Raw genomic sequence first — 12,702 nt, 5'->3', positions numbered from 1 at the left:
TTGAGTCAAATGAAAAATTGAGCCAGTACACTAAAGTGGAAAAGTAGCCCAGATTTTCCTTCTGTTAATACTAACCTAGTATTAAGCAAATAAATAATCCATGCAGTTAGTCTATATTTAAAATATTTGTTCTTCTTTAAATATAAAGTAACTTTCAGAGAAACAAACAGAAGTGGCTAGAGACTGAAATAATTCCTTTGAAATTGAAGCCGAGTATTTTCTCCTTTAAGCTCCAAACATCATCTCCCTCATGCCCACAGGGCTTCACACTGTGCTCCAGGACTTCAGTGTGTTCATTCACTGCTCCCCTCCACTGCTGAGCTCAGAGGCAGGTCCAGGAAAGGCTTACCAGCTTACAAGCTTAGCTTCCCCAAGATTTTGAAGTTTATCTCCATTCATTAATTGTCATTTTTAATGGTGACTTTCTCAAGTTAAACTGTATTTCTTCTAATACTTTAAGTTTGCTCTGTCATTGCAGGTACTGACTATGAAGTGTTGAGAGCAAACACAGTTTGAAACAGAACTGCCATAGCAGCTACAGAACATCTAAAAGGAAAAAAAAAATAGGCCAGACCTTTATTAAATTTTAAAAGTATGCCTTCGCTACACTCTTGTAAAGATCCAAATAGGGTATTCAAATCTCTAGGGATCACCAGTATAATTTCTTTATCATGTTCCATTTAAAATTTAATTATGTAGTCTACAACAAGAAGTATCTGAGTACTCTAAATAGGTCATGCAATGAACAACTTAATATTATTGTAAAATTTTCCTTGTGAAGATCTCTTCTTTGATGTGCTGTTGCTCACAGAAAGCCTTTCTTCAAAAAAAAAATATACATTCATAGTTATAATAATGTCATTTAATATAAAAATTGTAAAGCTTCTTTATCACATTTTAAGTTTGAATTTTCAATTCATTCTCAAGCCTGAGCTTCCCGAAATCATCAGAAATAACTGGTAAATTAGAACTGACACAATATAATTGTACCGAATATTTTTATATCTTTCTACAGGCAAAGTTAATCTATTATCTTTCCTACTAAATTATGTCCACCAACTCACATTTTTCTATTTTTGCCTATCAGTGATACACATACTTCAGTGGCAAGAAGAAGGGTGATTTCTTCTTCCTCTTAAATATAATCATTAGAGAACCATCAGCACTATTTAATGAAAAATGAATATATTAAAATGCCACCATTTACCAAGACACTTTGTTATATTTGCTTTTTTTAAAAAAATCCACATATGTAACCTCTTTTGGTTACTACTGAAGATGGGAAAATATTCAAAATATACTCCTGACTCCTATACTTCTGACTAATTACAGGACTTTATGTGAACAAATCCCTAATTCCACCTCTTTAATTGAACTATGAAAAAATCAGAAGGACTTTTTGAGGATTTTTTTTTAATGACAGCAACAACGACAATAAAAAATTAATGCCACCAGTGCCTAAACTTTCTTGACAGCCAGACAAAATATTCCAAGTACAGACACATCTGTTCACACTTACGTCCTTTGCAGTGAAAAACCCTTTCACCAGATTTGCAAGTGCATGAAAAGGATTTGAGCAATCCTGGCCACAAATATATTCAAGAGTCATTACTGCTCTGGGAAAAGGCATCATGCTTGCCTGGGCAAAGGAGAGTTGGATTTCCAGTGTTACAGGGGGCTTGCTCTGCCCTACTGGACAAAATACAGTGATGGGAATCCCAGCAATGATGGGAAAGTGGTTATTAACTTTGTCATTTCAAGGTGCAACACCTAAAATTTTATAAGCTGTAAAGTGGTTTCAGGGTGAAGGTGTCAGAAGATGTGGTGTTGGTGGGGAAATTAGACTATTTCGCTGTTATGAATTAATAATAGCAAAACAATTCACTTGACATTTGAAAGGAGAACAAAAAATATTAGATTAATACATCACAACATAAGATTAAAAACCCCAAGGAGCTGTTTGCTTAGAGGAATGCAGGAACAGGTGAATCCTGGAGAAGGCTGGAGGACAAGCCAACCTGTGCCTAGCTGGAAACATTTGTTTTAAATCATGACAAGATCATTTGGTTTAATATTTATAACACAGTTACGATGCCATGTGCACATTGCTGGTATAATCTGATTTTACTTGTGACATCTTGCTGCAGTTGAAATTAAAGCCTTGTGGTAATAATTCAAAAAGCACATTTAGACAATCATTAATGGCAAGTACGAAATGGGATGTTTATTCAAACACTTATGTGTCTCATTTTGACTTCAAATTAAAGTGGAATTCATTTCTGCAGTGTAAGGACTCCATGTTTCCAGTATATTAGTCCTATAATACCTCACCAAGTGCAGTGAAACTGGAAATATTTTAGTACTAAAACTATTAAAAGATACAGCTAAGCATCAATACTGAGATTCCTGACCAAGGAGGTGGCTACTCTGTTGAATCCCAATTCTTTTTTTTTTTTGTGTGTGTATGAAGAAATGCAATTATTTTGCAAGGAAGATGAACAAAATCTTTGGGGCCAGGTAGGCCTGATCACTGGTCAGCGCTTCAAACACATGGCAAAATTTCACCAGAATATTTGCTTGCACAACCATGGAGACCAAGTGACAGTAAACCATAAAAAAAATGTATCTTTTAAATGAACAAATCATATAAACCACACAAATTTGTACAAACAGAACAAAGAGGTACATTACAGAGGGTGAAGTGATCATATAGTGAAAATATACATTTTTACAGCTTATCAATATAAAAAAATCGACTAATATACACCACACACCCCCTAAAGAAAGGCAGATATTTTTCTCTGCCTTAGAATCAGAAACAACTTGCATGTATTGCCATGCTTAAAGAAAACTGTCCTTCCTGTTGAAATATTCTTTTAAAATTATATATTGTTTGAACTACAATGCTGCTTTAATCAGAGGATAGCAGAAGCCCCCAAAACCATAACCCCACTAAAACCTCCTGCACCTCAGAGTGCAAAACCAGTGGCAGAAAATACAAGTGGACTGAGAGCATCTTTTTTAACTCACCAGGCATCTCTGCTTAGTGACATATTACCATATCAGATTTTTTTGTTTCCCTTCTCTCCACCCTTTTCTCTGTCTGCATGATTACAGCATTTTATTGCCTCCTCTGACAATATGTAGGCAGGTCTCTCTTCAAAAACCTCTCTCTCAGCCTGGGAGTCTTGTCTAGTTCTATTATTTTATGAAAAGCCTTCTCAGCACAGAAGAATTTGGTCTAAGCTGCTTTCCTGCCTTCCAGATGAAAATGCCTTAAGATCACAGCGTTTCTTTCCTCCTACCTCCAAGTTTCCCTCCTCTCATCCCTCAGGTGAAATGTAAAGCAAAAGCCAAACCACCTGCCATGGGTATAATTGCACAGCTGGAAGGAAGCCACAGCTGGGATTTTTCTCATCAGGTGCACAACTGTGCTGAGCCTCAAAGCAACTTCAACCCGTCGCTTTAAGCTGTGTGGGCTTGGCTGTGCCAGTATTTCGGTGTAATTTGTCTGTCTGTGGCATGCAGGGAGTGTTCTCCTCTCTGCACCCCAGTTTTCAGTATCCCAGCAGTTTTCCTCAGGAAAAGGATCATGTTCTGGCTCCAAAGGTTGTGCTTCTTTCAGCACCTTCTAGACACTGACACACAGACGCAGTTTAGAGGAACTTGCTTACCTTGGTAACGTTCCAGATAACTCTGTGGCAGTCTCTCTGAAAGACACAAAGGGAGGAAAACTTAGTTTGTGTTTTAAACAGCTATAAAATTTTAAAGACGCCTTTATACCGCTTGTATTTTATAGGACTGCAGACACACATCCACAGCTCCGTACGCAAACGCGTCACTGGCGGATGCGATTCCCCCGATCGTATACGAAAGAATGTGAAAAAGCAGATGATGGAGTGTGATCTAAGGACCTCATCAGAATCAAGTTCTCTGTGGTACAATTACTCATTTTTTTAGGCATAAAATTATCACTATTTCAAATGCCAGCACTGCATGATCTTACATAGACAAAACGTAGCACTGGGCCAATTTTCCGGCGGAAAATGTTCCCTTTTATTTCAGTGCTGCAGCAAAAGCAAGGCATTAGACAGTTCTACAGTCAGGTTGTGCACTGAGAAACTACCATGCTAATGTTAAATCTTCTTATGCTGGTCTGCAACAATAGTTATTTTCTGAATTTGTGACTTTTCATCCAGTTTACTTGTCTATAAACCTTTTGTGGGTGTGCAATTTATTTGAAGGAAGCTGAGTGCCAGATAGTGGAAGTGGGCTAATGTAGTGGTTTGTCACATTAAAGCACAATTAAATACATTACCATTACCTATGTACACAGTCCTTAAAATACATCTCAGATCTACCACCACTGTGTGTCCTTGTTTCCCTCCCAGCACATTTGCCTAGACCTTATCCAAGAATCAGGAAAATAGCTGGATAGCTCTGTTTCTCATTTCTCTCCCATACATAGGACCTTAAAAAACCAGCAACAAGGCATAAGGGGGCTCATTGTCTTAGATTTGACTGGATTCCCATCTCATTCCGCAGTTTTCCTGTGCAGTTATGAAATTTATGTCCAATATATAAATTTGCTGCATGAAAGGCAACTGGTGGGTTCATACCCTGTTTGCCCCAGCTGAGATACAAACTGCAAAATTTCACCTCTGTCGATGGAACTTATGGTATGGGACAATTCTCAGCATAATATTTTATTATTATTATTTACAGCTGAGGAAGAGAAAATCCTTTCATCCTCTTTTACAGCTGGGGGGGAACCTTTTTTGTAAGGGCAGGTGGTAGTAGTTAAGATAGGTCCCAAAATCTTTCTTGCCGTAACAATTTCCAAAACTATGGGCCTAGTGATCTCTTTGTTTGGAACCAAACCTATACATTTTTGTTGCAGGAGTATGAACCTTTTCCCATATTCTGAAGTCACTTTTCTTGATGGGGGCAACTACAGAGTTAATATATTTAAACCACAATAATTCAGAGCTCCTCTTCGGGAGATCTTTCTAGATCCCCCATAGTTTTTGGCACTATATGAACTATGAGCAGCTATGAGGGTATAATTTTTTTAATTATAAATTATTATTTTTATATTGGACATCACACAGTGACACCAAGGCTTTTTCCTTAATGGTTACTGGCAATTGTAGTCTCCATTACAGTGTCAGAGGAAATGAAATGGTCCCTCTAAACATGCCTGGCTTTGCATTTTCAGAGTGTCTATCTCCAAGCTGTGCAGTTTGCTGGGCACAGAAGGTTGCCTTAAACCTCCCAGTGCTTTGCTTCAAAAGGCACAGATCAGAACTGTGTTTGGTGGTTGCAAAGAAGATTAAACAAGAAATAAAAAATGGCTCATGCTCTTTTCTGGCATGCAATACTCAGCAACAGTCCAGCAGATATTTAAGCTCCCTCAGAAAAAACCAGTTCCCACCCCAGCTAAGGCAGACAGGTAAATATTTAGCAGGTGTCTGTGATGAACAAAGTCCATGATATAAATGACATCAAAGGTGACAGCCAGGAGCAAGAGGAAGTGAATATAAAGAGATAAGAAAATGAAATTAGAGTGGATCAATACAGACTTGGTTTCTATGGGGTTATTTGATACATCTGTACATTTTAGATATTTTATTTTCATTAAACTCCTCACATTGGTATCACACCGCCTTATTTTCCAAGCCCTACTCATGATTTATACAGTTCAAAGAATTAATATGATATTTTTTGTAACCTATCAAAGAACCGAATCACTAAATGGTTCCAACAGTCAGGACTTTTTCCCTTTCTACCGTTAATCCCAGACATCATCTCTTTTCATTGAAATGCATATTTTTTGAAGGAAAGAACCTGGATCTGGGTATCTCTTTGTTTCTTCTTCTAAAGGGGCTCCGTAGCCTTTAGCTACCCATTACTGTTCTAATAACAGAATGGCACAAACCTTATTGCTTTAGGGTATGGCAGCACATTTTATAAAATAGCAGTTGCTCATCCAGCTTAAAGAGACAACCTGGCAAATCATGGGTGGGTACTGCAGGAAGCGTCGAGAAGCAGAATCATGTAGGTTTAAAAGTGGATGTTAGACTGGAACCACACTCTCAGCTTCTGAGCAGAGCAGTGAGTGATTGGTGCATCCAAATTTCTAAAGATTTTCATTCTTGTTAAATAACCCTCTCTACAAGAGATTGTGGAAACAATTATTAAATAGTCGATGCAGTGGTAAAAAAATCTGAATGTGATCAGAATGTTAAACAAAGACACTGCAGATCTTTAACATATACATTTTTAATGTAATTAATTGTGTTGCCAATTTCACATTTAGTCAGATCAAATTCAATTTTTGAGCAAAAATATGTAAGGTAACACTTTTTGAAATACAGATCCAACTCAAATAAAACTCAAACTCACAAGTAAATGAAGTCTGATTACTTCCCAACTGTCTGAAGATTTCATTGCTTCTCATCAGCTCAGTAAACACTTATACCATAAAAACACATTAGCCCCCCTTTAGATTGTGAAACCAAAAATATTATTTTCCCAGAAAACAAACACAATTATCCCCCCTATGCCACTGGAAGTAAATGGTACATGGGCTGCTGAAGATGGTTAATGTCCACTGTAAGTGTTCCTATAAATATCAGGAATTGAAACACCACTCTATAAATATATTTCATTACAGTTTAAAAAAGAAAATCTTTTGGAGCAAATTGCTCATCAAGAAAACCCTTAAAGTTTATTTAAAGATAAAAGATACTCATTCTGTAGTCATTCAAGAAATCGAAACTAGACTTGTATAACCAGTTTTCAGACCCCTAGTACTCCCCAATGACACACACAATAAATATAACTCTGAATTTACTGTATGTAGAGGAAAAAAAAATTTCTTGGATGAAAACAAGAGGATAATACTCAAAGGGAGAATGAATATAAGATCATGTACTTTTACATCCTGTCTGTGATATGAAAGGATGACCTTGAAAAAGAGTGAGGATGGAAACTTGAATGCTTTGTCAGAGCTGCCCTGAATTCCACTGAAATCAGCTCCAATGCAAATGGGATGAGCTAATGCACAGCAGTGCTAAGGCCGGGAGAGGACCAGGCTGAAGACCCTGGAAAAGCTGTTACAAGGAAGGTGACATTAGGGAAGAGCAGGGCAGTATTTACAGGGAGGTCATTTACAATTTCCAAGCATTTTGTGTTCAGCTGCAAAGGACAGATTTGGGACAACGTCATCTGTACATATGGAAGATGTAGGTGCTGTTGAAACCAGGACAGTGCTGGGTGGGAGGTCTGCACCCCAAAATATTACACCCTCCCATGGGGTCTTCCAAAGAAGCAAAACGCAGGTTTACCAATTGTTTCTGAGACCTGTGAGGAGATTTGACCTACTGCAGAGGCTCTGCACTATCGAGAGGACCATGTAGCTCTTATCAAAGCCCAGAGAGCCAGTGTGGGTGAACCAAGCACCACACACGCAGTTTGTCATTTCTCTCTACAGGCTGAGAAATCCTTCCCGTAGGATTGGAGTAGGATGTATACCAAAGCAGAAAAGTATAAATATTTTAGTCAAAACCTTACAGTGAAGTGGAAGTGGGAAGATCTGCATAAAGATCAGCAAACAGACTTTATTGCCTAATAGTTCTGTTTAAAAAGAGTTGTTCAGGAAAAGCTCTTCATAATATCTGGAAAGTGTTGTGTTTATATTAAATGTTTTGTTCACTGAGAAATCATATGGTGCTCTTCTCTCAGAGGCTGACTGGCAGCTGTTGTTACCCACCTACATGCAGGATTTGGCACAACACAGCTCTGAAGTTTGACTCTGCAACATTTTGCAGGTTGCCCAGAGAAGCTGTGGCTGCCCCATCCCTGGAAGTGTTCAAGGCCATGTTGGAAAGGGCTTGGAGCAACCTGGGACAGCGGAAGGTGTCCCTGCCCACAGCATGGAGCTTGGAATGAGATGATCTTTAAGGTCCCTTCCAACCCAAACCATTTGATGATTTTTGCTGTGTTTCTGCAGAGATGTAAACTGAGGCACAAGAAACAGGGCAGGTTTTAAAGGGCACCCGAGGTCATCTGATATATACTGGGCTAAATGCACACCAGTAACCTGAGCAAGTACTGAGTTCAAACCATACAAGTCAAGACTACACTTAGAAATCATCTCTTAATTCTGCAGGATCATGACCCTTCATGATTTGGAAGCTTTAGGTCTCCACCAAGAACAATTTTTGTTCTGAAAAGGAAAGCATATGGATTCTAGCTAAGCAATCTGTCAGGGCGCTGGGGAAGATGCAAAAAAAGGCAGCAACACATTCCCGCAATCGTGTTACCGTTCTTCCTTTTCCCATCTCACACTTTGGGGAGAGGATAAAGCCCGCCTACGGCACACAAGGCACATGAGGATAAGGGTGAAGCTGGAGAAGGGATATGTATGGTGTGCTAATAAGAATGCAGATCAAATGCAAGAAGAGAAGCCCCAGGATGCAGAACAGGGGATTCTTCCAGTTTGGAAAGAGGTGAATTCTAACCCTGAGTCCTCATCCTGAGGTCTTGGTTTTAGGCATCAGAGCCAGCAGTCAACATTTCAACAAGGAGGGTTAAAAGGTCCTGTCTTCTCCAGGACAGGTGAACATGATGCCTTTGATTCCCTGGGATGTACAGAAGCAGAAACTTCTGTTACTTGTGCTCATTTTTCTTAAAGCAAAAAAAACCCCAATAGGTTAAGCTGATATTTCTGATTTGGGTTTCACTATTTCTGATTTGGGATTCACTAAACAGAGTCCCACAACTGACACAAGCATTGATCTTACTGGAAGGGATATATTTGTAAACAGAAAAAAGTACATGTTGAAGAGAAATGAGTTATTTTGGATGATGACTTGAAAAGTTATGAGTTTTTTTCCAGGAACATCCATTGGGCATAACTGGATAATGCCAAGGGTGCGGATGTGTGTGACAAATTGCAATAATGTTGATAACTAGGAAGTTCTACCTTGAAATATTTCCATAACCACGAGTTTTTCTTTGCCCCAGGGGCAAATCTGACTTGCCAGAACAAACAACTCACCTGATTTTTTGACCACTCTTTCCTGGCTCTGCCTACACTCAGGCACTGCACCACTGACTGAGCTACACAAGAAAATCGGGGTAGAGAAGGTTCCAAAATTTGTTGTTGAACAACACCCCTCAACCAGACCACCAATAAAGCTTTTCTAATTGTAGGGTCCACAATTGCAGACATGTTCTCTGCTCCTAGACATGCATCAGTAATGTGGCAAGACAGCCACTAATTGTCAGTATAAAGCAGAACTAAAGAAAAGTTTACAAAAGGATAAGAAGGATTTTCCACTCGAAGCAGGGGAGAACAGATGAAGAGGAACTTTAAATTAGCTTTAAAAGGAAGGTCGTATCAGGAGGAATATAATTACTTTGTCAGAGCTTCACCAAGACTTGGGAGTCAATGCCTCTACTTTTTCAGAATGGTGCAGTGGGATTTTTAATGACCACAAATGGCCAGGATATTGATTTCACATTCCAGGTGAAAAATGGAACCTCCAAAGACACATTGTTGTCTCTGCTCTTCCTAAAATCACATTGGGGACTGCGTCTGCCTTGACTTGGAAGAATTAATAGCGTGTATTGAAATACCGTTGTGAGACACAAGATATTTCACTGGTCTTAAATTGGATAGTTTCTCAGATTTGTTAGCGTGAAGCAACATAAACTGGCTACATTTGGATAAAATATAGGGTTTAAATTCTGGATTCAGTTTTGCTGTGATTAATTTGATAGATTTCAGAGAAGGTTTTGTTTTCTCCATATCACATGCTTTTTACATTTCTTTTTGGTAGAATTGTTCCCTATGCCAACTAGAGATGAAAATGGTCAAAACCAATTTCATCTTTCAAAACCCTTAAACTATTGAAAACTATCAAGCCTTCAAACTCATACTTCTGTAAGTATTCTTTCACACAGTAAGTAGCAAATAAATACAATGCCATTTTAAAGCTTCACACCGAGCTTAGCTACCTAACAAGGATCACACATTTGCAGCAGAAATTCTGCATAAACAGTCTCTGAATGTGCTATTTAAGTACAAGCTAAATAGTCTTTTTTTAGGAAGTGATGTAACAAGTTCATATGTAAAAATCTATTTCTATGCAATGTGACATTCTGGAAGATTAGCTGACTGAGATAAAGGACATGAGCAAACATGCTTGTTGTTTTCTCCCACAATTATTTTTAAAAGCCACATTTTTCAGTATTCTAAATTTGCTACTTCTGAATTTTTAATTCCTCCCTAGGTATGAGGAAGGAAATCTCTATGTATTCAGTGATTTACCTGCCACCAAAACTGTTCAAGTCCAGTGTACATCCTGTGTACAAATAATACCCCAAATAAAAGCTGCCTTCATCATTGTGACTAGTTCATATTTTATAAAAAATTAAGTTTTTATTTAACCTTCACCCCAACGTCTCTGAAGACAGCAATATTATGACTTGCAAGTCAAAGCATAATTCAGGCCAAATTCTCACTCCTTGCAATTTAACTACAACTCCCAGCTCAGATTTTGGCCCGTAGTCTAACTATCCACCAGACATCGGATGAAACTTCTCTTTCATACATCTTTTGCTCTGGTATTAAAGAACAAGATAGAAATTATGGAAGAAACACAGCAGTGTCGATTTTAGCGACTGGTAATGGGGGCATGGATGGGATGCAATTCCAGGGTCATCAGGGAGAAATGCCAGGGCATGGAGAAGAAATGAAGGAAGATCCCATTCTGGTGCTTTGCTCCAAGGTCAGACCCTGCCTTCATGGATGTGGCTGTTGCCATGTTTTCTCAGGCAAGTGTTGCATTTTGAAAGCTAACAGCTTGGAAATGAAGAAAAAAAGCATATGGGTACAGGATTTGGCTCTCTAGGACACAGCAAGCAGCAGGAAGAACATGGGGGAGAATCCACCATGGTACCAACTCCAACACCCTCACCCTGTTAGTACAGGAAGAGAAAGAAGTGGTGCACAGGCAACTGCCTCAGGGAGATCAGTAGGAGGCAAATACCCTCTGTCTCTCTCCAAAATGAGAAGAAAGATCATCCAAAACAGAGCAGATGTTCCTCCCCATATGCTCATTGAACCTGCTATAATCTCCCAGGGTAGAAAATCTTACACATTTGGTATTTGACTGACCTGTAGCTCATGCTACAGTGCCACTGGTGCAGTGTTACTTTGCCACCACCTCTTCTCCCTGTGCCAAGGAAAGGAGGGGAATCATACCCAAAGTCTCAGTGGCAACTTCGGGTCAAATTTAGTTGAACAAATATAGAACTGCAGGAGAATTCTGGGCCATGTGCTAATTCTCCAGAAGAATTATGGAGTCATAAAACAGTTTGGGCTGGAAGATCATCCCATGGGCAGGGAACCTTCTACTAGACCGGTTTGCTCAAAGCCCCATCCAGCCTGGCCTTGAAGACTTCCAGAGATGGGGCAGCCACAGCTTCTCTGGGCAACCTGTGCCAGGGCCTCACCACCCTCACAATGAAGATTTTCTTCCTAATACCTGATATAAGTCTACCCTCCTCAGTTTAAATCTGTTACCCCTTCTATCACAACACTCCCCAATAAAGAGTCCCTCCTCTTTCTTTTAAATCTTCTCGGGTACTGGAAGGTGCTATAGGTGCATGGAGCCTTCTTTTCTCCAGGCTGAGCAACCCCAAGAAGTCATACATTCACAAGGTTGCATGAGATATATGCAAAAAGACACAGAAATTATTCAAGTTCTATAGATGGTGATAGCCTAGATTACTTCCTTAGTTTCTGACATGTTGTACAGGGCTTCAGTTAGTATCTTCTGATATTCAAAACTTTATCTGACTTGTGTAGGGTGAGAGGCCCAGTTATGTGTACAATTTACACAAGTGTCTTTGTGGTGAGCCATTGATTGGGTCAAACGTTGATGTCTTCAGTGAGGAATGCTAAAAAGAAAAAGCCACCCTAACAACTGTTTTCTGTTGAATGCCCACACCTCACTCTTCCTGCCCATATTTCCCTCACAAATCTCACAATGCCAACAGTTCAAAACTCTGGTGTTCCCTGGTGGTAGATGCTTTCACTAGTATACACAAACTTCAAGCCACTCAAAAAGTTTGGAGGCTTTATTTAAAATTATTTCAGAGAAGCAACTCTTGATTCTTTGCCAAGAAATGCCAAGCTTGGAAATGGCATCTCATCCCAGTCCCAAAATACTTTACTGAAGCTAAACAACTTGGATACTTCAGCTATTATGTATTCAAATAGTTACTATTTTCTTAGCTGATGCAGACTGGGCTGAGACAGCCATTTGGGGATCTCTGAAGTTTTGTGAAGCTCAGGTACTTCTAGAACAAAGTGAGATGCTAAGTATAAGTACTTTGGGAGAACTAATATAAGTTAGGAAGGGGATGGTCTTGTTTGCCCAGTTCAGTATGCAGAAATACAGGCATTGGCAACTACCAGGGAAAAAACCCACTAGTAAAACCAAACCAACTAAAAAAACCTCAAACCAACAAAAACACCCCCCAAAACAACAACCCCCCTGAGAATTCCACAAATCTCCAGGCTTTGGGTGAGCGCAGGCTCTTCCCACTTTCAGTTTTGAGAGCGGTGCACTCTCGCTGTATCTTTCCACTCAGAAGGAGCAAATTCCAGAAATTCCACAAGGTCAA

The 12,702-nt window shown here is 39.3% G+C and overlaps 1 protein-coding gene across 2 annotated transcripts in view; it reads right to left on the bottom strand.

Annotated features, from left to right (window-relative positions):
• The window catches only part of CELF2 (CUGBP Elav-like family member 2), a 547,482-nt gene that overhangs the window by 304,391 nt on the left and 230,389 nt on the right, over positions 1-12,702 (bottom strand). For both annotated transcript variants that reach the window (XM_042052904.1, XM_042052849.1), the window contains one exon: positions 3,675-3,710. Coding sequence is in view for 1 of the 2 variants with exons in the window: in XM_042052849.1 (XP_041908783.1) it covers positions 3,675-3,710 (36 nt within the window). In the remaining variant the exon portion in view is untranslated. The remainder of the gene's footprint in view (positions 1-3,674; positions 3,711-12,702) is intronic.

Source organism: Corvus kubaryi, unplaced genomic scaffold (assembly GCF_017639235.1).
Source record: "Corvus kubaryi isolate FWS band 111438036 unplaced genomic scaffold, C.kubaryi_AGA036_p1.0 135, whole genome shotgun sequence".
In the NCBI taxonomy this organism is placed as follows: Eukaryota; Metazoa; Chordata; class Aves; order Passeriformes; family Corvidae; genus Corvus; species Corvus kubaryi.
The sequence above is the reverse complement of the archived record's forward strand: the minus strand, read 5'-3'. Positions and strand labels throughout refer to the sequence as shown.